Source organism: Dermacentor andersoni, chromosome 11 (assembly GCF_023375885.2).
Source record: "Dermacentor andersoni chromosome 11, qqDerAnde1_hic_scaffold, whole genome shotgun sequence".
Taxonomy (NCBI): domain Eukaryota; kingdom Metazoa; phylum Arthropoda; class Arachnida; order Ixodida; family Ixodidae; genus Dermacentor; species Dermacentor andersoni.
In genome coordinates, this window is record NC_092824.1 from 84960007 (window position 1) to 84984987 (window position 24981).

General features: G+C 45.4%; 1 protein-coding gene across 7 annotated transcripts in view; it reads right to left on the reverse strand.

The window, feature by feature from the left end:
• Positions 1–24981, reverse strand: part of LOC126518312 (lysosomal protective protein-like) — a 136635-nt gene that overhangs the window by 105914 nt on the left and 5740 nt on the right. For 2 of the 7 annotated variants that reach the window (XM_072285485.1, XM_072285486.1), the window contains exons 1-8: positions 22182–23467; positions 19829–20017; positions 17203–17365; positions 16580–16828; positions 15775–15866; positions 12901–13000; positions 11387–11560; positions 7441–7559 (exon numbers count right to left, since the gene is read on the reverse strand). In XM_072285485.1, coding sequence (XP_072141586.1) covers positions 7441–7559; positions 11387–11560; positions 12901–13000; positions 15775–15866; positions 16580–16828; positions 17203–17365; positions 19829–19995 — 1064 coding nt within the window. In that variant the 5' untranslated portion in view covers positions 19996–20017; positions 22182–23467. Of the gene's footprint in view, positions 1–4680; positions 4774–6150; positions 6311–7440; positions 7560–11386; positions 11561–12900; positions 13001–15774; positions 15867–16579; positions 16829–17202; positions 17366–19828; positions 20018–22181; positions 23468–24981 lie in introns of those variants that run through there. The other 5 variants (XM_072285488.1, XM_072285482.1, XM_072285483.1 and 2 more) reach the window with 5 other exon arrangements.

Below are 24981 nucleotides of genomic sequence, written 5' to 3' on the forward strand. Positions count from 1 at the left end.
AGAGAAAAGTAGGACACAACTCCCCCTTTGGCATGCCAAGGTAACGAAAAACAAAGGGAGAATTTCACTGCGTTTGTTTAGTGCTTTTGCTAAGCCATATCGAAATGAACAGTCAATTTGGTCTCCAAATTACAAACGCCAGGAAGCACCAGGTCTCAATATGGTATAAAGCGCAAGGTGTTATAAATCTAAACACTTCAACAGACACGGGACTAGCGAGAGAGCGGAGACTGCAAACCTGGATTTCTACACCTCTTTCACAGAGCGCAAAGCCTCCGCAAAAAATCTCCTCGCATTTATTTTCATTCCCAAGCTTAAACAGGCTCTAAAATTAGCGGTGGATTATTGCGGCCGTGGAGTGTCGCAGCTTTCCCGTCTGAAGCACGTCGTCGCATTCTGCAGAAGTTACATCATCTGCCTGCCCAAGTACGTACTTCCTTAGTAGAAGAAACTGTAGAATCGTAAGTGCCGAAAATACCTTTAAAGAGACACTAAACTAGTTTATAATAATAAAGTATACCTTCAAATCTTCATTTTCATTAATTTTGCGGTAACATCTTGATTAATAAAACAGAAAGCGCTCAACCGTGGGACGTATTTTGCGACGATTACTTTCGGCAACAGTGTCCCCTCGGCGATAGTATCGCCGTCAGGTGCACGCTGATTGGCTCGTTGTGAATGTTAAGATGACGCAGTACTCAACCAGCCAATCAGCTCATCCGATTCTGCTGGTACAGCCACTCCGCGCGCGCCAACCGCAAAGGCGGCGTGGCCAAGGCGATAGTATCGCTGAAATTTATCGTCGCAGAATACATTCCGTCTTTATTTATGATCCCAGCGCCTGTAAATCTGTGTGACGTCACCAATTTGAAAGTATTTTCCTACATTTCTTCGTTGGGGAGCATTGAAGTTAGCGAAACCTTTCAAGTTACGCCTTTGGCTCTTTCACAATACAATGAAATCAATTTTTTTCGATAAAATGTTAGTAGGCCCGAACCGATGCAGCCAAAATTCGCGACATGACGCCGGGTCCATGCGAAAACTTCAAGGTGGCAGCGTCACTGGTCTTTGAGTTTTTCCTACGTAAACAAGCCTTCTCTTACGATAAATGTCTCTTTTCAGGTATTGTAGGGGCGTAATTTACTAACACAGGTCGTCTTCGTTTGCTATTTTGTGCCTTTCTGAGGAAGGAAGGAAGGAAAACTTTATGTGGTCCTGCAAGTAGTGATAATTAATCACTAAGCGGGCCGCTCCCACGTTGGGACCGGAAGGCCAAGCCTCACGGCCACATCGTGAGCCTGCTGGACAGCCCAGAATTGTTCATCCAGGTCCGGGCTGCGAAGTGCAGCCTCCCACCTGGACGCATCCTTGATCGCCGAGTCTTCAATTCTTTCGCAAGACCAGAGCATGTGTTCGAGCGAGGCTAAAGCACCACAATCTTGGCAACAAGGCTCTGTATACGTCTCTGGATAAAACATGTTCAGTCTCCGTGGGCAAGGATAAGTACCAGTCTGTAGTAAGCGTAATGTAAGTGCCTGAGCCCTGTTTAGTTTAGGATGCGGCAAACTGTAAACCCTGCGATTAAGAAGGTAATACTTCGTGATTTCATTGTATGTGGAAGGGGAGTCTCTATTCTCGGGGAGTACCGCCACGCCGTTGCGCGGGGCAGAGCGGAGGGTAAGATCTCGCGCTGCCTCATGAGCGGACTCATTGAGATTCGGAGGGGCTCCCTCAATCATCCCAAGGTGAGCAGGGAACCAACATAAGTAATGTTGAGAGATCTCACATGTCTGCATAATTTTAAAAGCAACCTTAGCCACCGAGCCCTTCTCAAAGGCCCTAACGGCCGACTTTGAATCGCTATATACAAAAGGCCTGCGCCTGTCAACCAAGGCGAGCGCAATAGCCGCTTGCTCCGCGACCTCTGGCCTATCAGTCCGAACGGTAGCAGCGTTAACGAGACTGCCCTCATTGTCCACGACAACTATGGTAAACACCTTTCTCTCCTCGTTAAAAGAAGCATCGACGAAGCCAACCTTCTGATTCTCAGCACGAATGAGTCTCAGTAGGCAAGCTCCCCTGGCCTTTCTTCTACCAACATTTCGCTCCGGATGCATATTCCTGGGAACAGGCTTGACGTGATACCGATTACGGACCTTCACGGGAATACCGACATGAAGCTGCGAAATCTTCTCCTGAGGAACACCTAACTCTCTCAGAATCTGCCGACCCGTGCTAGTCGTAGAGAGACGCACCATCTGCGTCCTCTCCTGAGCCTCAGCTATCTCATCCAAGGTATTATGAATTCCCAGCTGGAGAAGTCGGTCGGTGCTGGTGCACATTGGCACTCCCAACACTTTCTTCGTGATCTTCCTAATCTGCGTGTCAAGCTTCTCCTTCTCCGATGGTTTCCATTTGTGCATTGCCGCCACATAAGTAAAGTGACACAATACAAATGCGTGCATAAGTCTAATGAGACTATCCTCCTTGAACCCCGTCTGCCTGTTGGCCACCCTCTTCACTAGGCGTACCGCATTGTCTGTCTTGGCAATGATCTTCTGGATCGTCAGCGTGTTGGCACCGTTCGACTCAATAATCATCCCCAGAACCCTGATCTTATTAACCCTAGGTATGAGATCGCCATTTCTTGTACGAAGCTGAATGCTCAGCTGGTCCACGGGGATCCATCCCCTTGGCTTGCGTCCCCTTCTAGTGGGACTGTACAGCAACAGCTCCGACTTGGAGGGGGAGCACCTTAACCCCGTCGGGTCCAAATAATTCTCAATTGCATCTACTGCCTCCTGCAGAACACTTTCGATATAGCCCTCACTACCACCGGGACACCATATGGTCACGTCATCTGCATACATGGTGTGCCTAATCCCCTCAATCTCCAAGAGCTTCTTGGTCAATCCGACCATGGCCAGATTGAACAATGTGGGCGAGATGACGGCCCCTTGAGGAGTGCCCCTGTCTCCAAGATTGAACATCTTTGACTCCAGCTCCGCAACCTTCAAGGTAGCCTTCCTGCCTGACAGGAAGGACCTGACATAGTCATGAAAGCGCGCGCCGAGGCCAAGATCCGAAATGGACTTAAGAATATAAGAGTGCCGAACGTTGTCAAAAGCCTTCTCCAGGTCCAGCCCTAGGATGGCCTTAACGCCCCTTCCATCTCCATCAATGACCTGATGCTTGATGAGCTTCATTGCGTCTTGAGTCGACAGCCCGGCCCTAAAACCAATCATAGTGTGGGGGTAGACCTGGTTCTCCTCAAGGTACCTTGTAAGCCGATTAAGCACCGCATGCTCGGCTACCTTGCCCACACACGAAGTGAGCGAAATAGGCCTTAAGTTATCGATGCTCGGGACTTTGCCAGCCTTGGGAATCAGCACCGTGAGAGCTGTCTTCCACTGCTCCGGAACCACCCCGTCTCTCCACATAGCGTTAACCTCCCCGGTAAGGTACTTGATTGACCTATCGTCCAGATTTTTCAAAAGCTTGTTCGAAATCCCGTCCGCTCCGGGAGCCGACTTGCTCTTAAGGTTATGCAAAGCCGTGCGTACCTCTTCCACAGAAAAGTCCTCATCTAAGGAAAAGTTGTCCTCTCCCGTGTAGGCCTGCTCCGTCAGAAAAGCATCCGGGTCCGCAACAGGAAGGTATTTGTTGGCCAGCTTTTCAACCAGCTCTTCCTCCGAGGCAGACCCCACTGCTTCGTGTACAGCTCTAGCAAGGACGTGCCCCTGACTAACCCTCGTATTGGAGTCGTTCAGCAAATGCTTAAGCAAGCCCCACGACCTCCCGTTGCGCACCTGCTCGTCCACCGAGTTGCATACCTCATCCCACTGTTGCCTAGACAAAAGCGTACAGTGCTCCTCAATCAGCTTATTCAGCTCGGAAATCTTTTTACGCAGCCTGCGATTAAGCCTCTGCCCCTTCCACCTATCCAGCATGGACCGCTTGGCTTCAATCAGATGGGCCAGCCTGCTATCAACACTATCCACCTCCAAATCCGTAGTGATCTCCTTCGTAGCCTCCTTTACATCCTCCCTCACCTGGGTGACCCAATCCTCCAGGGACGGCCGGTACAGGCCTTCAAATTCCTTCCCCCTTTCTCCTCTCTCCTCCCGGATCATCCGAAACTTATCCCAGTCTATAAACGTTAACGCCCTAGGGCGCCTACCCTCAACCTCAAAAACAACTTGGTTAATATAATGATCACTGCCTAGGTCTTCGGCAAGATTGTACCAACTAGGCTTGGCTGCGTTCTTTACAAAGCAGAGGTCAGGGGTAGTATCCCTACACGTCGACGTCCCTATACGTGTCGGAAAGGCAGGGTCAGTGACCAGCGTAAGGTCAAACTCCGCAGCGTTCTGCCAAAGGAAGAACCGCCTATTATCCTCACCATGTTGCCACGCATTGTGTAGCTTCCCGCACCTGCGTTTATCACCCTGTCACACAAGACGTCGTCCGCGTTTTCGTGAAGCCTGAGTGCTAGGAATATTAGCGATAGCGGAATTCCTTAACTGCTTCTTGTTCGGCTGTGTTCTACCCAACACGGCTGCGAATGACGGCTTTTGCTTGGGCGCTCAAGCCTCGCAAAGTATTGCCTGACCCGATCGACACAATTCCCAACACGTTTCAATCACTGCGCCAGTAAAATACATTGCAAAAAAAAACTACCTTCACGGTGACGAAAGTGATGTCCTTGGCGAAGGTCTGCACGAAGCCAGCGATAACGGATCCAGCGTGCCACATCCTGTATTGAGATGTGGGCTGCCAAAGAAAAAAAATGAGACGCGCAAGGCAAAGTCACGCATAAATAAATGAAAGTAATACTAAACGCTTTATAATGCGAAGGTTGCGAAGGTAATGCTCATCGACTGAAACGCGATACTCCTACAGCAAGGTGGCCTGTACATCGTCACAGGTGGGGGCTGGGGACAGAGCTGATGCTTCTTTTGGGACATGTGAAAAGCGAGAGTCGCTTCGATGCACGGTGACGGCATTCGGTCCACTTAGCCATCTCCCAGCAAACAACGGTGGCGCCAAAAAACGAGGCGGCCGCCATGCTGTGAGAAATTTTCAAATTCGTAACTGTCCACCAAAGAGAGATCAAATTTCTGTAAGTTGCGTCTGTTAGAGCATCTAAAGCGGACAAATTTGATATATGAACATACAGCTTTCCTGAAATTGTTTCAACGTACATGAGAGTTTTGCGAAGAGCCTACTCAGACATTGGACGTATATTTTAGCGCGATGTATATTACATCAGTTCTTTTCGTTTTAGATACGTCATTAGGTACAGTGTACGTAATAGTGATATCGTTTTTTATTCCCGAGTTACTTTTATTCTTCATACTTGAGGTCTTCTTATGCAATTTTTGAATTTCAAACATTTTTGGTTAAAAACGCTGACGGCATAAATAACAAGCTGGCTATCCTACAGTCGCTCTACACTAACAGTTTATTTTAAGTGCAGCAGATCTCGTCAAATTTGGTGCACTGTTTGCAGATAAAAAAACAAGTTCTCTCCGTTCCCGTGTATTCCGATGAGAGATCCCACTCTAAAGCTTCCTCTTAAAAGCGTTTGAAGACTAGAGTACTGTTACAGGATGCAAGGAACGGGTGGAGGGGGAGGAGGAGGGGGATGAGTTTTAAGAAGGATAGGAAGAATTCACTCCTGTCTTTGCTTCCACAGAGCTGCTCATGGGCACGGTACAAAATTCGTAGGCTACTTTGGGAATTGCCACGGTATCCGACTAAAAGGTTGAGAGGAAAGTTAAAAAAATGCAATTTGTTGCATATTTTTACGTAGACCATGAACTCTTTTTATGAGCAGTATGTTGAACAACAAACATTCGTATGCTGCCTGAAGGCACCTAACATGCCGCATTTGAGACGCTCGCTATGAAAAGAAGGACGACGAGGGAAACCAAGAGAACCCCTTAGAACACACGAACCCACAACCTTCGCATTACATAAGTTCACGTGACCCATCGCAGATGTCCACTGTGGCGTTGCCTGTGCGCAGTAGCAGTTTAAAAGGGACATTATGTCCACAACGCGGAGATTTTCACCTCCATCCTGGTACACGTAGAAAAAAAGACTTTTTTTTTCGCTTCTTTCTTCTTTTTGTGGAGAAAACTTTACCTCGTATCCCAAGCTGCGTACGAACCAGTCACCCCCGAGAAACGGGCACGCCATGTCCACGTCGCCGTGATAAATGAGGCCTCTGAGACGCCCAGATTCGGCCAGTTGTTGCACCACTTCCCGCACAGTCAGGTGCTGCTGGGTGTAGTTCAGGGTCTTACTGTAATGAAGCAGGAAGCAAGGGGGTCGTTCCGTGAACATATCCGTACGCGCTTGCCATAGGCACACATTTCTTCTCAAACAAATAGCTCCCGCTGTGCCAAGAAAGAACAACAAACATTTTAAAAAAAGAAATGAGAGAAACCATATAGTATTGATGGAGCAGTTCATTTCATATTTTATTGCTGGTGATGGCTCCATGACAAATGGCGTACTTTTTGGGCGCAAGATTGCAGGCTCAATTAATGGCACAGCGGCCGCGTCCACATGAAGCCAAGGTGATGAACCTACAGTTACTGAAATTTATGTTCGTCACTAGCCACTGCTCAGGTGTATACTGTATGGTGCAGTACCGAATCAATAATTTAGCCCTTTGTCGGACACAATTAGACATTCATATCGGTACTTGTCATAAATAACCGCGCGGCTGTTTCTCTTATATAAGGTCTTTAAGAACTTTGCGCTGCCTCGTGACGAAAACCACAACCAAATTATAGCATGTCGATTTCAAGGTGCGCAGTCCGCAACCCGTATATTTACTTGCTGCCCTCTATAGGATATAATGAATGTGCAGTAACATTCTTCTCTGTGTAAGCTGCAAATGCATTGGAGGTTTCGCGAATGTATATATACGATACTGTTAACAAAGAAGCCAATAGCAACAATATGCAAGCATTGTTGGAAAGTTACATCTGCACTATGCCTTTGTAACATACAGTTCTAACTCAAATTTAACTCCCATATGCTTGAACTCCGCTTTATGGAGACCAATTTCACTGTATTGTAGACACAAAACAGTTTTTGTAAACATATACCTGTTGCCCTATAGAATTCAGGGCCGGCGCTCCAGTCCAAAAAGGAGTATATTCTTCGCATTATGGTCAAATCGTTTTGTATAACATATGTTAGGACCTGTTTAAAAACGTTAAAAGCTTGGAAGCGAATGTAGTACATTTCCTTCTAAACGACATTCATCCTTGCAGAAGCTCTGTTGAATTTCCTTGAGTATCGTTTATCGGACTCACGTCTGCTCAGATTTTGCGTTTCGCGTCATGGGTGTGCCACGTGACACAGTGACAGTGCAGGTGCCTCCGCCCTCTACGTGACTGCGAACCCTTAAAATGGACTCACCTGCACGGCACCCACATATGGGGAGATTGTTCAACGTGCAAGGCTTCGATGACGTCACGTCTATTGTAGTACAGCAGCAAGTTGTCCTGGTTGTAGCAATTCGGGGTCTCGAACAGGCTCTAGAAAAGACCGACTGACCAGAGTCACGTACGAGTACGGCACCGCATTTGTGAATCGAAAGCGGAATTGTTAAACGTGGTACTCACAGTGGCTGGTTTATGACGGGAGTAATAGCGAAAACACAGTTAAGAGCAAGTTTTACCTCGGAGGCAACTCCAGTTTCCTTATTCAATTACTCATGAAACGCAGAAATACATTTGTTAAACAACCGCTCGAATTACCTGAGTAGAACTTGTTCCATTCGAGAGAAAAATCTTAAAAATTCTGGCAACTCCGAAAGCATACATATTATTTAAGACATATCGTATCATGCAAAAATTGTCGACATTCCGCAAGTTAAGAAAACTTGAAAGACGAAGTTCACAAATCCGTGATTCTTCTCCAAAAACACATGGCTCAGTTTTCTAAAGTGCATAGCGGACAACTTGATATACGATTGTTCAGGTTACATGAAATTATTACAACGTTTACGAGAGTTTTCCATAAGTCATTCTCCCAAATTAGTGCTATATATTACAGAGCAGTGTATGATATACCATTTATGTCCAAGCTATTATTCTTAGGTGCAGTTTCCAGAATTTTGGTGCAATACTTTATTGCTCAATTACAGAGCATCAAACTTGATATTTGATCCTCTCGCGATTTTGCAATTTCCGAAGGGTGTTTTTTTTTTTTTCGGAGGAAAGCACGACATAAATTGATAATCTACTTCTTTCAGTTATTAAATTTTCACTTGTTCTTTTACATGCCACAAACCTAATCAAAATTGGTTTAGTGGTTGCCAAAAAACTATTTCTCCGTTTCCATGTTTTTAGATCGTAGCTCCCGAGCTAATGCTGCCTCTCAAGGACAGCCTGTGAGATGCGACAAATATCAGCCCTGACTAACAAACAAATGTGCATTTTTTCACTGAGTAAATACTATTGAAAGTAAGCACGAAACATTGTAGGCTGCAATGATAGTCAGTTCTTACCGTTAGTGTTTGTCACTGTCTTCACGTCCTATAAGAAGCTCCGGATTGAGGTTTAGTGTCAAAGCGTCTCTCTCTCTCTCTCTCTCTCTCTCTCTCTCTCTCTCTCTCTCTCTCTCTCTCTCTCTCTCTCTCTCTCTCTCTCTCTCTCTCTCTCTTTCTATTGCTCCCATTCAAAAATAGTATTTCGACTCTGCGATTAAACGGAGATTTTCTAACAGACAAATTGATTCAGGTAGATGTTGCCGCAAACAGATGTACTTTTAACAAAACGACAATCTCTTGTGCACATTTGCTTTTCAATTAAATAACACTGTTTTAGGCTTGCTTTAGGTTCATGTTTTAGCCTGTTAAGAAACAGCCTGCCTAATTTTGTTCTGCGAATGTGCATTTATGTATATGCGATTTATTACACTGCTTATTGCCGTTTTGATGTAGCAAATGTAATTACTAGCATGGATGGCCTTGAGCTATATATCCAAATGCGTTGTGCATGCTGTCCCGCGCATACTTCTTCTTTGAATAAACGTACTTCTTTCTAGCAATCACGGCAGCTTTAGTACCGACATACCATATACGAGGGAGGGTATAATACGCGAATGTACCACGTATGCTATAAGATGCGAGCCTCTACAGCTTCGTAAGAGAAACATCTTTTCTGTTACTAAAAGACACACGTACAACCACACATAAGGAACGAAAAGGACAGCTGAATCGCCTTGAAGGACGACAGAACATGGCCGGAAACGACAACACAGCACGGCATTCGTGTTGTCCTTTGCGGACCTAAAGTCCGTCTTTGCATGCCTACCTTTGATTAACGTGACTCTTGTTAACTGGCGAAGGAATCAGTTGCTTAAAGATTTATGTTCTTTAATAAATGAGAGAGATATAAAGAAAAATACTCGCTTTAATAAAAAAAGAAACAAGCTTGGAAATAGTACCTGTAATCAGTCTAGCCTATGTTTTTAGAAGCGTGAGATAGCATCAAAATTCGCAGCTCCTTATCACCTCCTTCCTCAAGTGGAAAAGGAGGAATATATAAAAAGCATTACTTATTCCTACGGTAAACGAGTGCTGAATATTGCTTATATATTGAAGTCATGCGACGGGACAAGGACATTAGGAAAACAGCAGCAACATGACTAGCACTGTCTTGTTGTAGTTGTTTTCATGTCCTCGTCCCATCGCGCTGCTTCAATACACGTTCAAGATTAACCAACCCACCTATATCAAGTTGTTGATGTTGGTTATGCCTCAGCGGAAATGCGGTAAGCTTTGGTCAGAGCGACCGCGGCGTTAGTACAATACTGACATTTGAAACGTTGTGTTTCTTTGTATATCTTCGGAGACATAAGCTGTGGAATGGAGGGCTATCATTGAGGCTCGCCGAATGTCAGAGCACAGCCACGCTGCCAGTAGCCACGAGCGAATTAAATTTGGTAGGCTTGGAGCTCATAGCTAACAAAAATAAAATTCTCAGTATTCGCTAAATGGACGCGTCCGTATAGTGTCTGCACCTGATTACAACTTAACTAGTTTACGAGACGAAAGGATAATTTCTGAGTTGAGCAACAATTTGCGCAACATATTAGGGAGTCCATTCATTATCCCCGCTCATACTTATGCAGACAAGGGCCTATGAGTAGATTATAAGACAGCCATACAGCCAATAAGACAGCCATTTAAAAATTATTGTTCAAAAAACGTATTTGCTTTAGGGCAGCCTTTCAATACTAATGAAGGCTGAGTTTTATGCGCTAAGGGTCAATAACCAAGAAAAACAGTTACCCGACCATCTGGTGGGACCTTCGATAAGCTATTTGAGATCTTTTAACAACTAAAATTGTTTTCAACCTAACGCTCTAACTTCAAGTGATTCGCTTTCCGTAATCCTAACCTATAACAATTCCGAAGCTGGTTATCGCACAACTCTACTTCCGACTGCATCGCAATTAGGACATTCCGTCGCTCTTCTTAACATCATTTATTGCGTCTAATCTCTTCCTGTGTTTTATTGTTGCGCTTTTCTCTTAAGATGAATATTTAGAGCGAAGCCAGGTCTAACTTCATTATTCCAATTCGTGTAAAACGCAGAAATGACTTATTCAGACAACCACTCTGCCAATTAAAATAAATTGTCACACATTTGAGAAATAAAACTGAATCATACTGACTGTAGGCAGCAGAATTTTGACTTAGGCCTAAACTTTCTTACAAGTATTGCTGTAAATTGGTGACGAACACAAAAAATATATAGGGACGAAGTTCACAAATGCGTAGCTCATCAAATACAGACGTCGCAGTTCTGTAAACTGTTTCGGTTAGAGTATTTCAAGCGAACAGAGGTGATATATGAATTGACAACTGACGTGAAATGGTTGGTGCATTTACGAGGGTCCTCCGAAAATCTTGCTCAAAGAAATGTGGTATATGTAAGAGCGGTGTTCAATACAACAATTCTTGTCCACTTTAGATGTATCACTGGGCGGAGCTCACGGAATTCTGATGTCGTTTCTTATTGTGCAGTTACAGAGTAGCGAAGTCGATGCATAAGCTTCTGTTAATCTTGCAATTTGTCATAATTTATTGAAAACGTGTAAAGCGTAAGTTGAAATTCCAGTTCCTACAGTTACTAGATTTTAACTTTTTTTCATTAAAATTCAACAAACCGCCAAAAATTTGGTTCAATGCAAGCCGAGAAAAACGATTTCTCCATTCTCGTGTATTTAGACGGGAGATTGCGAGCTAAAGCTTACGATGGCATGTTCAGAAGCACAGAATTGCGGCATGTTCGTGTGGCATGTTCATGTTCAATTCACAATGATGGCATGTTCAGATGCGCACGGGCCTCACCGAGGTTTGCACGCCAAGCATCTTGATCAAGAGCTGCTTCGTTGCGTACTGACTCGTCATCTCCGGGTGACGCCGAGACAGAAGCTCCCGCGGTTCTTTGACGATGTCGCACGGGACGTACAAGTTGTACACGTTCAAGCCACTCTTGAGAACGATTTCGTACGCGACCCTCACCTAAGAAATCAAAATGAACGTTGTAGAGAGCACGACGAAGAAGCGCACTGCAAGGAAAAGAACAAGCGCAACACCAACAGAACACGAAATGAGCTGCCTTATAAACGCGCTTATTGGCGGTCATTATTAAAGGTCAAAGGTCATTATTAAAGGTCATTAAAGGTTTATTAAAGGTCAAACGAAGACGGAGACCGTGGGTAGCGAGCGCTGACTTGTCATCTTTGACTTCTTTTATCCAGGTGAGCACACAATTTTTCACGTCTAAGCGTGACATCATCCTCCTAAGCGCAATTACCAATTCGTGACAAAAGCTGAAGTTGCATCTGCATGAGGCAGTCTTTCCAATTATGCATGACACCAATTTGTTTTTCTATTGCTAGACGCGCGGTTACAAAGTATTGCGTCCTAGATTTTTTTTTTTTGTCGCACAGATCTCAAAGCGCACTGGCACACTGACAAAATGTCACAGAAAAGCAGACCCCTTTAACCTTCGGTCTCTGTGCCAGTGCACGGCATAATCTGTTCAACATGAACTTGAACCAACTAACCCGAATCGCCGTCTTGAAAGAAAAAAATGTTTCAGAGGTACGCAATGCGCTGGATGTACCACGCCGTTTTTTTTTTTTTTTCGGAAACGTACCATCCCTTTTCAGTGGTACTACGTTAGTGCGTATGCAGGAGAAGAAAAAGGGGGGGGGGGGGGGGGGGTAGAAAACACGATATCTCAGCAACATGCTTGCCTACAACTTCTTAAACCGAAAGACAGGCTCTGCGAAATAAAGTTGGATCCTGCGCGGTGGCGCCATGGCTATCGCGTTCAGTTGCTTGGCGCCACGTCGAGTGTTCGCCTCCAAACCGTGGCGGCCGCACTTCAAGGAGGGCGAAATGTAGAGACGCTTGTATACTTAGACTCGGGGGGCACGTTGAAGAATCCGAGGCGGTCAAAATTATTCCAGAGCCCTCGTCCACTACAGCGTCTCTGGCATTCCCCGTGTCGCTTTGGAACCTTAAAAGCCACCACTCAAATCAGTGCAAAGTTGGCGAGGTCTGATTGCCGGCTAAGATTAGGCGCTATTTCGGCATGAAGGGCACGACGACTATGCACAGATATCTGCTAATATCACGTGGTCATTTGCAGGTTTTTGAACTTTAATCTTACTTGCGTTGTTCTTGTTCCTATCAGAGGGGATGTCATTTACGAAACTATTTCTCTCTGTACTGAGTTTCAGTGGTGCCAATAAATAACGTTCAAAGAAGCATCTCCTTCAAAATGCGGGCGCTAAAATGTAATACACCGTCGATAAGCAAACGTCACAACTTGTTAAGGAGCAGAGATTTACCGGATTGACGCAGGCAGGATCATTGGTGTTCCAGGCGAAGTCACACGTCTCCTTCGAGACTGAGCCATTGCAGCAATTTGATGTCACCTCGTTCCAGAGGCTGCAGAAAAGGAGAAATGTATCGCGCTTTGCATTTGGGAAAGCCAAATGACAATGACCGCGAAGGATGGGTTTAAGCCCTATCCAGTGTTGCCGTAATTTTTTTAATCGCGTCGTTAAAGCGAAATATAAAAGTCGCTAAATTACCGCTAAATCTTTTTAATAAATTCTAGGTAACGTAGGCGTTTTATAAAAGTATTGTATACTCTGGCATGGCGTAAGTATTTGACCGAAATGCCTTACGTTTTTCTAGATGAGTGAGCTGTGATTTGAGTGAGAAACAACTTCTGAATTTACCAGCAGTATGCAGTGGGCTTTTACTTCGCGATTATACTTACGTAACAAAAGATGATGTCATTGAAATTTGGATTTTACCTTCAGATTGTGATGTTGCAAATGCAGCACGATTTAAAAGAACACAAGCAATGTGATCTTCTTAGCACGAGAAGTCCCTTGGTCTACATTATAACTGAAAATTTTCTAGTTCTCGGCGCTCCTGAAAGGATAATAAACACCCCAAGATGCACATGGTCGCATGTTGACCCAGCAATGACCATTACGCGAGCTTTATACAGGTCAAAAACTACGCTCCCTCCCTCCCCTCTCTTGGTCAACTTGACGCCTCTTCGCAGTACTGATTGGTCCATGCTATAAGGAGGCAGTGTATTGAGGTTCGCGCGAACGACACCTGCCGCATCTATGTACAAGATTTGCTCCACTCGGTCTATCTTATTAATAGTGCGATTAGAATTCTTTGCCAACTTCAGCCGTTTTAAGCCAATCTATCTATCTATCTATCTATCTATCTATCTACCTTGCCTCTTACACCGACACCGTGGCAAAAGTTGTCTACCAGCTTGAACCGCTAGGTACGCGCTTGTGATCGTGACGTTGCCGTGGCCATTCCATCGTCGTCATTCCAGCTTCGTCATCTGACTCTCGTCATGCCACAGTCGTCACGCCTATTTACGCTGACCGCACAAGTTCTCTAATAGCTAGGGTTTGGATATATGCTTGCGATAGTGACGGCGTCGTGTTCGTTCCATCGGCGTTATTTCAGCTTTGTCGTCCAACTTGCGTCATGCCGTCGTCGCCACGTCATCGTCTTCGTTCCATCACCGTCATACAATCGTCATGCATTCGTTATCACATCGTCGTCGTCACTCGAGCTACGTCATCCAACCGTTGTCATCCCGTCGTTGTCAAGCCATCGTCGTCGTACAGGCTTGGTCACGCCATTGTCGTCGCACACTCGTCACCGCATTATCCTCGCACCATTGCCATGCCACAGTCATCGTGTCATTGTCGTGCATTCGTAGCCATGCCGTTGTTGTGACGTCATTGTGGTCGTTCCATCTTCGTCATTCTAACTTCATCATTCTATTTTCATCGTACTGTCGTCGCCACGTCATCATCGTCACACAGTCGTCGTCATACCATTGCCGTCATACCGTGGTCGTCACCCCACCTTCGACGTTCCATCGACGCGAATCCTTTTTTTGCGGTTCTATCGTAATCAATCTGTCGTCATTCCATCATACCGTCGTCACCATGCCGTCGTGGTCGCGCAGTCGTCGTCCCTCAAGCTTCGTCACGCCGGCGTCACCGTGCCATCGTCGTCAATAGCCTTCGTGGTACAGTTGTCACGCCAGTTTCGTAATAGACTCGTGGTCATCGCATTCTCTTCATACCGTTGTCTTGCCACCGTCGTCATTGCAGCTTGGTCACCCGTTTGCCATCATACCTTCGTTGTTACGCCATCTTCCTCATGAACTCGTCGTCATATCACCTTTGCCGTTCCATCGACGTCGTTTCGTCGCCACTGCGTCGGCGTCGCGCATACGCGGTCATCGTGGTCGACCTTGGCAAACACCCGCCGTGGTTGCTCAGTGGCTATGGTGTTAGGCTGCTGAGCACGAGGTCGCGGGATCGAATCCCGGCCACGGCGGCCGCATTCCGATGGAGGCTAAATGCGAAAACACCCGTGTATTTAGATTTAGGTGCACGTTACAGAACCCCAGGTGGTCAAAATTTCCGGAGTCCTCCGCTACGGCGTGCCTCACAATCAGAAAGTGGTTTTGGCACGTAAAACACAATAATTTAATTTTTACCTTGGAAAACGAGTCGGACGATGCCGGAATATGTCGCATTTAGCCGAAGCAACGGAACGTTCTGAATAACAGCTACACATGTTAAATAAATGTGGCTTCAGAAATACACCTTGTCGCTAGATAGCTTGAATGCTAATCGCATTAACGTCGAGTCTTCGTAAGATGAGTTCTGCAATAATTATTCTCTTGTTGCCTTCTAAATGTCGCAACAAAAATGTGTATGTCCATCAATCGAGCGTACTTCGTGAAAGCGCAAGGCCAGAAATGTTAGGACCCATTTATATCGGTTTCGCAAACGTGAAACAATAATAAAAAAACTTGCATTTTGTAAGCACACTGAAACTTGGGAAAGCAACCATTGCTTCATCATGGTCACAGAGAATACCCGTCACACAGCCAATTTGGGACGCTCCCATGTAGCTTTTGAATCGTGAAGGGCATTACAGAAGGCTATTTCTGAAGCAACTTTTCCAACTTCGAAGTCGCTAAAATGTCAGTAGTTCTTTCACGTCGCTAAAACGTCATCAGTCGGTAAATTGAATAAAATAAACTGTCACTAAACAGAGAATAAATTCGCTCAATCTTGCGACAACATCGCTAAAATTGCAGTGCTGGTTCCATCAACCTGCTTCGCGAAATAAGAACCAGAGTAACGAACGCTTACTCGTCTCCGAAGAGGCCGTGGTAGTAGGCGAAAAAGAGGATCGCCTTGCCGTGGAGCTCGAAATCCACTGCTCCGTTTCCGATGACGTAACCCTTGGCAAAGCAAAAACGTGGGTAAATCTGCGAGCAAAGTCTAATAGCCGCACTATAAATTATGAAGTTTCAGATTGCGTAGCTCTGTCATTTGCTAATATATACAGTGTATGCGCAAGCACCCCTCAGAATGCCACGGAGTCCAAGATGAAGAGCTGAAGAAACATATGCGGCAGAACTCTTGTGACACTATACCTACCATGGTTACGCCCACTTTACACGTGCTTTTGATCAGTTTCTTATTAACAATTGTAATTCCAATCTAGTAATATTCATATTCCATCCCATATTACGTCTTCAGTCATATCCAGGGCAAGAGAATTTGTCAAAATTGTTCACTCTTTCGGATTTCTGACATTTAATGCAGCTCTAGCTGAAGCTCAATTTCACAGCAAACTTCGATGGCGGATATCCCTAACCTATATGCCAGTTTTAGAATTCATAAGCAGACACGATCTCACAACTGCTGAGCTTCAATTTCGCAATCACAGCGTGTGCCCCATAACGAGCAAGATTTTACTTCGTGAATATTTTTAATTAGCAACAAATGCATCGAGATTTCTAATGCAGGCAACTTTCCTCTTTCAGAAATGCACGCTAAATGGCGGAGCAGCTGTGTTTGTCAGAGCCTCTTTTTTTTTTCGTTTCAACTTAAACAAAGGTGGTTAAATGGCACAAGTGTGACGTGTATGGTTTTAAGTTGAACCGCATACCTTCAGGTTTATTCCAAGTGGATTCGAGAGAAGAAGACGTTGTGTTAGGAGAGGAACGAAGATGCCGGCGTAGCTCTCACCCGTCACGTAAAACTCATTCTTCCTGAACTCTGGGAACTTGGAAAAGAAATCCAGTATTGCCTGGTAGTTGTCTTCGGTGGCCTTGTAGTCGTCAGTACTGTTGTTCCCGGTGGGGTCGTACGAGTAACCGACACCTGCCGGCGCCTCGAGGAATATCACGTTTGCAACCTATGCAGAAAGAATAGAAAACACCACGAGAGCAGCAGTTGTGACGACTGAAATGACAAATGAGCCCCAGCGGAAATCGGTCGCGAATGAGTCATCGCTGCCTCTTCGTAATGAAAACTGTGCGAGATGTGATACAACCACCGCTAAAGCAAGTTAAGCTAACCAGGTTTATGAACTATGACGTTTAGTAATTTAGAGAAGGAAGTATGGCACGTCGCGACGTTTGTGGCTCTGCGATATGAAACTAAGCGCCCAGTTCACACGGGTAGCGAAGCATCACTGCTCTATCGAGACGAGGCTGGAAGTAAGAGCGTCTTTAGGAAATGAACATGAGGTTGTGTAACGCGCTAATTAACAAAGCAAGTTGTACTAGCCTTGTTCCAGCTGAATGGGTTTACGGTTAGGTTCACGCCAAGAGGATCAATGCGGAAGGGGCCCAACTCCATGGCAACACCAACGAGCGAGCTACATCCGGGTCCTCCATTCATCCACAGCAACACGGGGTCGTCAGACGGAGACCGCTGGCTTTCCATGAACCTTCGTATGAAGAAACAAGAACAGGGCTCTCGGCTTGTACTTTATTTCGCAATAATGCAGCACTGGAAAGAAAAATATGACGGAATCCCTAATGCGCAACGCTGTGCTCGAGACAACCACACTACGATAGAGGACACATAGCTAAAGGGCGCGTTCTTCTGAACGATCATGCTCCTGATTGGCTTATGCACGCCGTGGCTTTACGTTATCGTAAATCGGAGTCAAAATCTACCTCCCCATATAGTGAATAAGAAGTGCTAAGGCATGATGCAGGCAGTATTTCTGAGCCAGTATGGCTTCGGTATTAATATTTCTATGGGATGACATTGCTAGTCATTGAAATATTACACTCATTATTCCAGAGTTGTCTGTCCTTTACACACGCGCAAGTACACGCACACGCACACGCACACACGCACACACACACACACACACACACACACACACACACATACACACCTGTGGGCAATTACGGAAATAGTCATTCATTGCCTGCTGCATTCCTATGTAGGCAGTTACGCAATGTACTTGCTACAGTGGCCGACTTTACTTTCTACTTGTATCGACGATAATATATACAGCTGCACAGAACGCAACCACTTCGCAGAAAGAAAATTTTCATACGCCTAAAATCAGCCTCCAAATACGCCGCTGTAGCAAACCCGCTAACATATAACGGTGGCGAAGCCTGAAAGCGATGAAATATCACAGTAAAAGCCGCAACTTCTGCAGGTGTTCTAACAGCACTTTTGATATACAACACCTGTCATTCTCGCGTTTCTTTTGTTCTTGTGTTTCTTTCGCCTTATTTGTCAATACACCTATCATGTACGCTATAGACCCTCCTAGGAAACCTGTGCCCTGTTTGAGTGAAAAACTGCAGGAATAAAATTGGCCATCACAGTGCCTCAATGCTAATTCTACTCTAAACGTGGTAACGCACCAGCAGTTCTGTATGAAATGAAAAACAGGCAGAAGCTCGACATTCTGTTTCCATTTTTTTTTTTGTGTGTGTGATTGTTTTTTGTTTATTTCCATGTGCGTGGAAGCTTAGGTCATCTTAAGTCGTACCAGAGGATGCGAGGGCAACTTGCATATCAATGCCTTTCCAAAGTAGAAGTATTGTACATTCATAAAAAAAAACTGACACTGGGTTGCACACTGAATCGTCGAAAAAAGAAAAGGTTCTCAATGATCGAGTGAGGCATGAAAAAAAGCAGCACAGGACTTCTATGCGCCATGTGCCTCAAACGCAAAATGCTCGTCGCATTTATGTGAGTCTTAAGCACCTGGAAAGTACTTTGCCTGTAATCGTACACGTTCCGCCAGCGTCGCGATCATCTCAGCGACCACCATGGATTGATGGATGGATGTTATGAGAGTTCCCTTTGGAACGGGGCGATGGGTTGCGCCACCAAGCTCTTGCTATTATACTGCCTAATGTCCTACCTGGGTTAAACAATAAAGAAAGAAGAAAAAAACTATAAACTCCCACAACCAAATTTTCTGATCCCCTATTGCGAACTGTGCTTTTGTACGTCTCCGTTTTTTTGTCGTTTCCCTACTTTTCTTTCACCAATCCTCCACTCGCCTCTTACTTTACTTTTACCATTTTACTCTTACCATGTTGGGTGTACAGCAGCGCCACCTACAGTCCTTGAAAGTTTTGGTTTATTTCAGTTTCAGTTTATTTATTTCATAAGTGGTATAAATGCTTACATAAGTATACAGAAGGAGGTCCCAGAGCATGTAGCTGAAAGGGGACCTTCTGTCACAAAATATGTACATTTGTGCAAATGTATAGCATAAAAGAGCAACGTAGTAGTCACTAAGTGGAATATTGTGCAAAGTAAATGTATTACAAACTGCAAATAATACAAAGTCAATAAATAGCAGCACAATTAAAACATTAGTTTCGGCATTCACAACAGAACAAACCAAAAATGTTTAAAAGTGTACAATTGAAAAGCAAAGAAAGAAAGAAAAAACGAAAGAGAAATGAGCAGGAGCGAAGTCATTATGGGAATAATTTTTATTATGCAGTGGGAAAGTGAATAATGTTTTCTTGGAGAGAGCTCGAAGAAGTTACGAAAGTTGGATTAATACTGTGCTTGGATGCATATAAGCTATTAGACAGAGCGGCGAAAGAAACGCAGTAAGCAGGTTGACGAGCGCAATTCAGAGGAGTACAACCCTCGCCTGCTACTCAGCAAGATGATAGGAACAAAGAAAGTAAAGATAGGAAGATGGGAAAGGAAGCGAGGGGAGTGCAATCCTTGCCTGCGTCTCAGCAAGATGACAGCCAGAAAAAAGAACGTAAAGATGGTAAGATGGGCAAGGAGGCGAGATGACAGCAAAAGACAGACTACAAATGCTCAAATAAAACCACTACGAACAACTGAGCATGACCACGGGACCAGATAGAAGTGCGTACAGTTAGCACGTGGCCACGCGTGCACTTACCAATAGTGAAGCAGTCGACCTTCGGCGGCGTTCAGAAAACCCGAGTAGTGCCTGAAGTTTATGGGTTCACGGAGTCCCGGCAAGTTGACCACCTCCAACGCGGACGGTCCGACGGCCACGCCCAGCAGTGGCAGTGCCGACACCACGAGCACAATTTCGGTTAGCATAGCTCTCACCAGGCGTCGTGCCCTTTGAGTAATGAAGTTGAACAACGTGTGAAATGCGTATGTGGCAGCCACATTTTTGATGCGCAACGTTCCTCAAATTAGAGGCTCGATTGCGCAGCATTTGGACGACACACACAGAAGAGAAACACGCCACAGAGCGCTCTGTAGTATGGGTTTGTTTTCTGTGTGTGTCGTCGAAATGTTGCACAATCCAGCCTCTAATATGCTTTACCAACACGCCCAGTCCTCAACCTTGGCAAGTTTCCTCAAATCCTACGTGCCGTACCGAAGTTTGCAGAAAGATGACTCCAAGTCTCGCTCTTAAGCCATAGATGGCCTCAGTATAGTATGGTCCACCCAAACTCTACAAATATTGCTTACTATATATCACAGTAACAAATTTTGCACCGTTAAGGGGGCTTGAGAGAGAGAAGGAAGGAAAGAAAGGTAGGGAGGTTTCCAGACTGAGTACAGTTTAGACTCAGTCTAGAAACGAGTTAAGGGGGCTTGAGAGAGAGAAGGAAGGAAAGAAATGTAGGGAGGTTTCCAGACTGAGTCCAGTTTGCTATTTGCTACCCTACACTTGAGAAAATTAAGATCCAATCGTTCATGGGGTCAAATGAAAGTTTGCTTAGCGACTTTTTTGTGACAAGTAAGAAGGATAATAGCTGCGCAGACGACACCAAGACTGCATGAAGTTGTAGTCAAACTCTCGTGTGACATATTTCAGCGCGCACTAGGTGGTCAGAATCAGTGCACAGTTTACAACTTTTACTTGTTTCATCGCAGCTGCAGTTTCAGCACGCTGTCGAATACAATACAATATTATGCGACCTTCAACGCCAACTTCAACACAATTTTACTTCGGAGAAATCGGTAATAGATTAGTTGTAAAGGCTACTGAACCAATGTTGATAAAGCTGCAGAGCCGTAATTTGTTATTACCAGCATTGAAATAGCTCTTAAGAAGATGACGTGTCCACCTGGTGGATAGCGGATATGATCTCTGTTTCGAAACCTCACCTCCGAGATTTTTGCATCACGCCATGGACAGCCGCGGATGACGCCTAATCTCTGAGGTCACATCTGAAACTAGTCTTTTACGAAGCACAAAATTACCGTGCACTTGACCTATAAGCGTAAGTGCGTTATTCGTGAGACGAACCGGCAACCTCAAGGGTGTAAAAATTTCTGGAGTAATTCAACTAGTATGCAGCTAATCATTTCCAGATATGTGTTTTTGTGTAGCCACTTCGTGGCTCATAAATTTAGAAGCGCATCGAGGCTGAATTGGAGCGTACGCATCTGATAAGATAATCATTTTTCCTTCCTTACTCCAGTGCAGACTTCTTTTAATTATAAAAAGGCCTTGCTGCAAAGTGCACGCATCTGATATTTATTCAGGAATGCCCCGAAAGAGAGGGGGGGGGGGGGGGCTTTCGATGAAGGTATGAAGTTAAATAAAAGGGGTGGGGGGTGGGGGTAGGGGTACAGAACAGGTGCAGCTTATCCCATAGATAAATTGAATATCATTGCAGTCCGGAACAAACGAGTGCTGTTTTATGGACCGGAAATAACGGCCACCGTAACGTTGATCTTCGGAAACTATAGGAGCAGGGAAGTAACCATAAAGAGCAAGGGAATATACGTAACTATAGAGAAAACGCTGCAATTCACCTACTCTCCAAGGAGAGCCAACAATATCTCTCGAAAATGGGGCTAAATATAGTACAAGCAGCTGCTAAAGCAAGTGTGACTAACATCTCAGTTCTTTTTCTTTTTGTGCGTATACAGCAACTACCTGAAACGGCGAAATAAAAAAACGCATGAATTGTAAGCCGTCTTCCCTTACGCATCGAGTTCATGCCGTGTGGGTGGGTGGTAACCGCAATCCTTTGGTCTGCGCCAAAATGACATGGCAACTCCCTTTCTGCAATTAAGGGGTCACCGCAGGTGGCGGCGCCATTTATCAATTAGAACTTCATCGAATTATTACCCTAAACCAGTAGACCCTTGCAAGGTAATAATGACGCGAATGTTTACATTGATCGTTATATAGGCATCGTTACAAATAGCACATCTGTACATGCGGTATCGTTGTAAACGGACTTTCAAGTACACATTTCCGCTGTTGCGCAAACCGGTTTTATTTCGCTACGTTTACCTCGGAGGTAAAGAAGGCTTACCTTATTAGTTCAGGAAGTACCGGGCACTTTGGCGCCCCGTTTCCTCCGACTTCACTGACTGCGCGGCCCCTTGGCTGAGCACGTGTCAATCTCAGCTGCTGTTACAGCAGCAACGAGCCAGTGCGCGAGATAGCGGCTCGCTTAGGGAGACAGCAGGTTTCATGTTTCGCTGGCGGCCGGAGCACCGATAAAACGGAAACTATATCTCCCGTAGGTCACCGGCACGGACACCGTAGGTGCTTTTCGACAGCACGTATGCGTTCCGTCCAAGTAGCTCGCGTATCAGCTACCCAGTATCCTTGACCAAACTCGGCGCTTTGTTGGATTCAAAAGAAACTTTTCATGCACCTCATTCACGTATGTCTGATGGACCCACCTACTGGTGGCACCCGAAACTGCCCTGCGCCGCTCCAGCCCGCCGCACTTTCGTAGATGGTTGGGGTTCCTGCGCTTGCCTCAATTTTCCGCGCTTGCGCTGCCATGGAGACGGACACGTTCTGCCGTGTGCGAAGGGATTGGATGTCCCTTTGTCTTGCTTCCAGAGCCTCTTCACGCAATTTCTGGACCACACGTATCGAACTCAAGAGGTGCCATAGGGGAACAATCTTGAAATTTCTGCAACCAAATCGCACACATGTTGTCCCTATAACTCCTGATTGGCGTCAGTATGAGTTTTCTAACATGCCGTTCGTGATATAGTGAGTACTCTCGAAACAAGCATTCACACAAGGGTGGACAAACGTACTGCCCAGCTACGCCTCTCCGTACGCCGTGGCACGAGACCTCCCTCCTTATTATCGTGATCGCTCCCTATTAATAGGTGGCCAGCCGTAGTCAAAGGTGGTGGGCGCGAATCGGCATCCCTTCGTCTTGCTACCCGACTTTCCTCACGCCACTTCTGGAACATGAGTGTTGAACGCGAGAGGTGTCGAAACCGAGCAAGTGTGGCACTTATGAAAAAAAAAAATTATTCCCCACTTGTACGCGTTATACAGCTACTTACGAGCACTGGTTTGAATTTCATGGCTTAAACCTACTATGGCTGAGTGAGCTCGCTCAAACACGACCTTTCGCACTCGGATCGACAAACGTACTGCCGAGCTCTATGCCTCTCTGAACGCCGAGCGAAAAGCTAAATTTAGCTCCGATTGCATCATGCGTGGCGCGGCAGCGGCGACATCTGTGCACGTGACACAGGCATGATCGAGTAATAGCTTCCACACGACGATGCCAAAGTAGGGCGGGTAGGTTTAGGAGGCTACTACGCTGTTCTAGCAAACGACCCCTTTTTTCCCGCTTCCAAAAGACGTTTCACGTTACAAATTCAAAAACATACTATTTGATAAAACAAAGGTAGGAGCGAAAGACCACGTTATGCACGTCGCGACCTTCCTCTCATATCAAGAATTACCCGAACCTAAAATACGACTCGAGCCAGGGCCCCGGCATCGAGAAAAAGACACTTCTGGGGTGGGTTTAAGAGAGCGCTCAAGACTGGGAGTCCCTCGGCAATTTAATGTGAATTATACAACACACTGCAACTGGAGATGCAGAGCATGAGAGGCCTATACGTGTCATCAAGATCACTTTGTGTGATTAATGTTTTGCAACATAACACAGAGGCAAATATATCACAGGCCTTTCCAACCAGGAAGCACACAGGAGGTGGGTTAACCTAATGGGCTTGTTAGGCTCAAAGCGACAGCTGCAGGTTTGCTAAGCCATCGCCTTTGAGCGACGAGAAAAGCAGGTGTTGCTATAGCTCACGCGGTAACTTGTTTTTGTAGGCCATGCGATACAAACCACTGGTGCACAGTCGGAAAAAGCACTTTTATGTACTGCCCTGAAATAAATTGCGTTTTTCATCACACAGCCTTACGAAAGACCATACGTCACCGCTTGTCAGGCAATAAAGCAAAGCAAAAGCAATTCTACCCAATTTATCTAGCCTAAAATAACTTCTTCGGATCTTGTTCGGCCCCACGTTCCATTTTATTAAGGCCAATAGCATTCTCAACCTACTTCAGCAGCTTTGAGTCTGTTTATCTAGCCTCTTTACGCAACTCGGAGGGAGTAAGCGCGGCAGCAGCTGCGAGCGAATTGGCCTTCGCGCTGCCTGCAATGCTCAAGCCTGCAAATGGTGTAATTTTATTGGCGCGGCTGTACACTACCTTCGGGATCGGGCCAGGAAAGAGGTTTGAAACATACCCGATACGAAAAAGTAGTGGGAAAGACGCTAAGACGCTGGCTTTAATTTTTCAACATAAATGAAATTCTCCAGTTGAAGGTTTGAAACAGAGGACCCCTAGCACAACAGCTCGTTTTAACTCATAGTCAGCTTACGCCTACTTAAATTCATGCTGCCATTACAGCTACGCGTCTTACACTTGGTGTATTATTCTGACATGTCGCCGTCGCATGCATTGCTCCGCCCTTGTGGCAAAACTGTGATATTTTTCTGCTTCCAAGTTGACTACGGGTCGCTCGCATCTCTGGGGGACGTGCTATGACTCATGGAAAATTCCGAATCAAAGCAAGTCTCAAAATCAACAGGAACAACTCATCAACCATTTCTTAGGACACAATCAACGAAGCAATGTTCTCATTGTCTGCGTGCTAAATCCGTTGGAGGCGCTCCAGAGGACTACCTATACAATACATTACTTCCATAGTTGCTTGGGGTATCTAGGGGAAGGTTGTCAAAACATTATTTCAAAACTTGTGAGAGTTGGACGGTGCTGCTGCACTGATAAAGAAGTTCGGTGCGACAGTACTTCTTTTAACCTAGTATGTGTAAGAA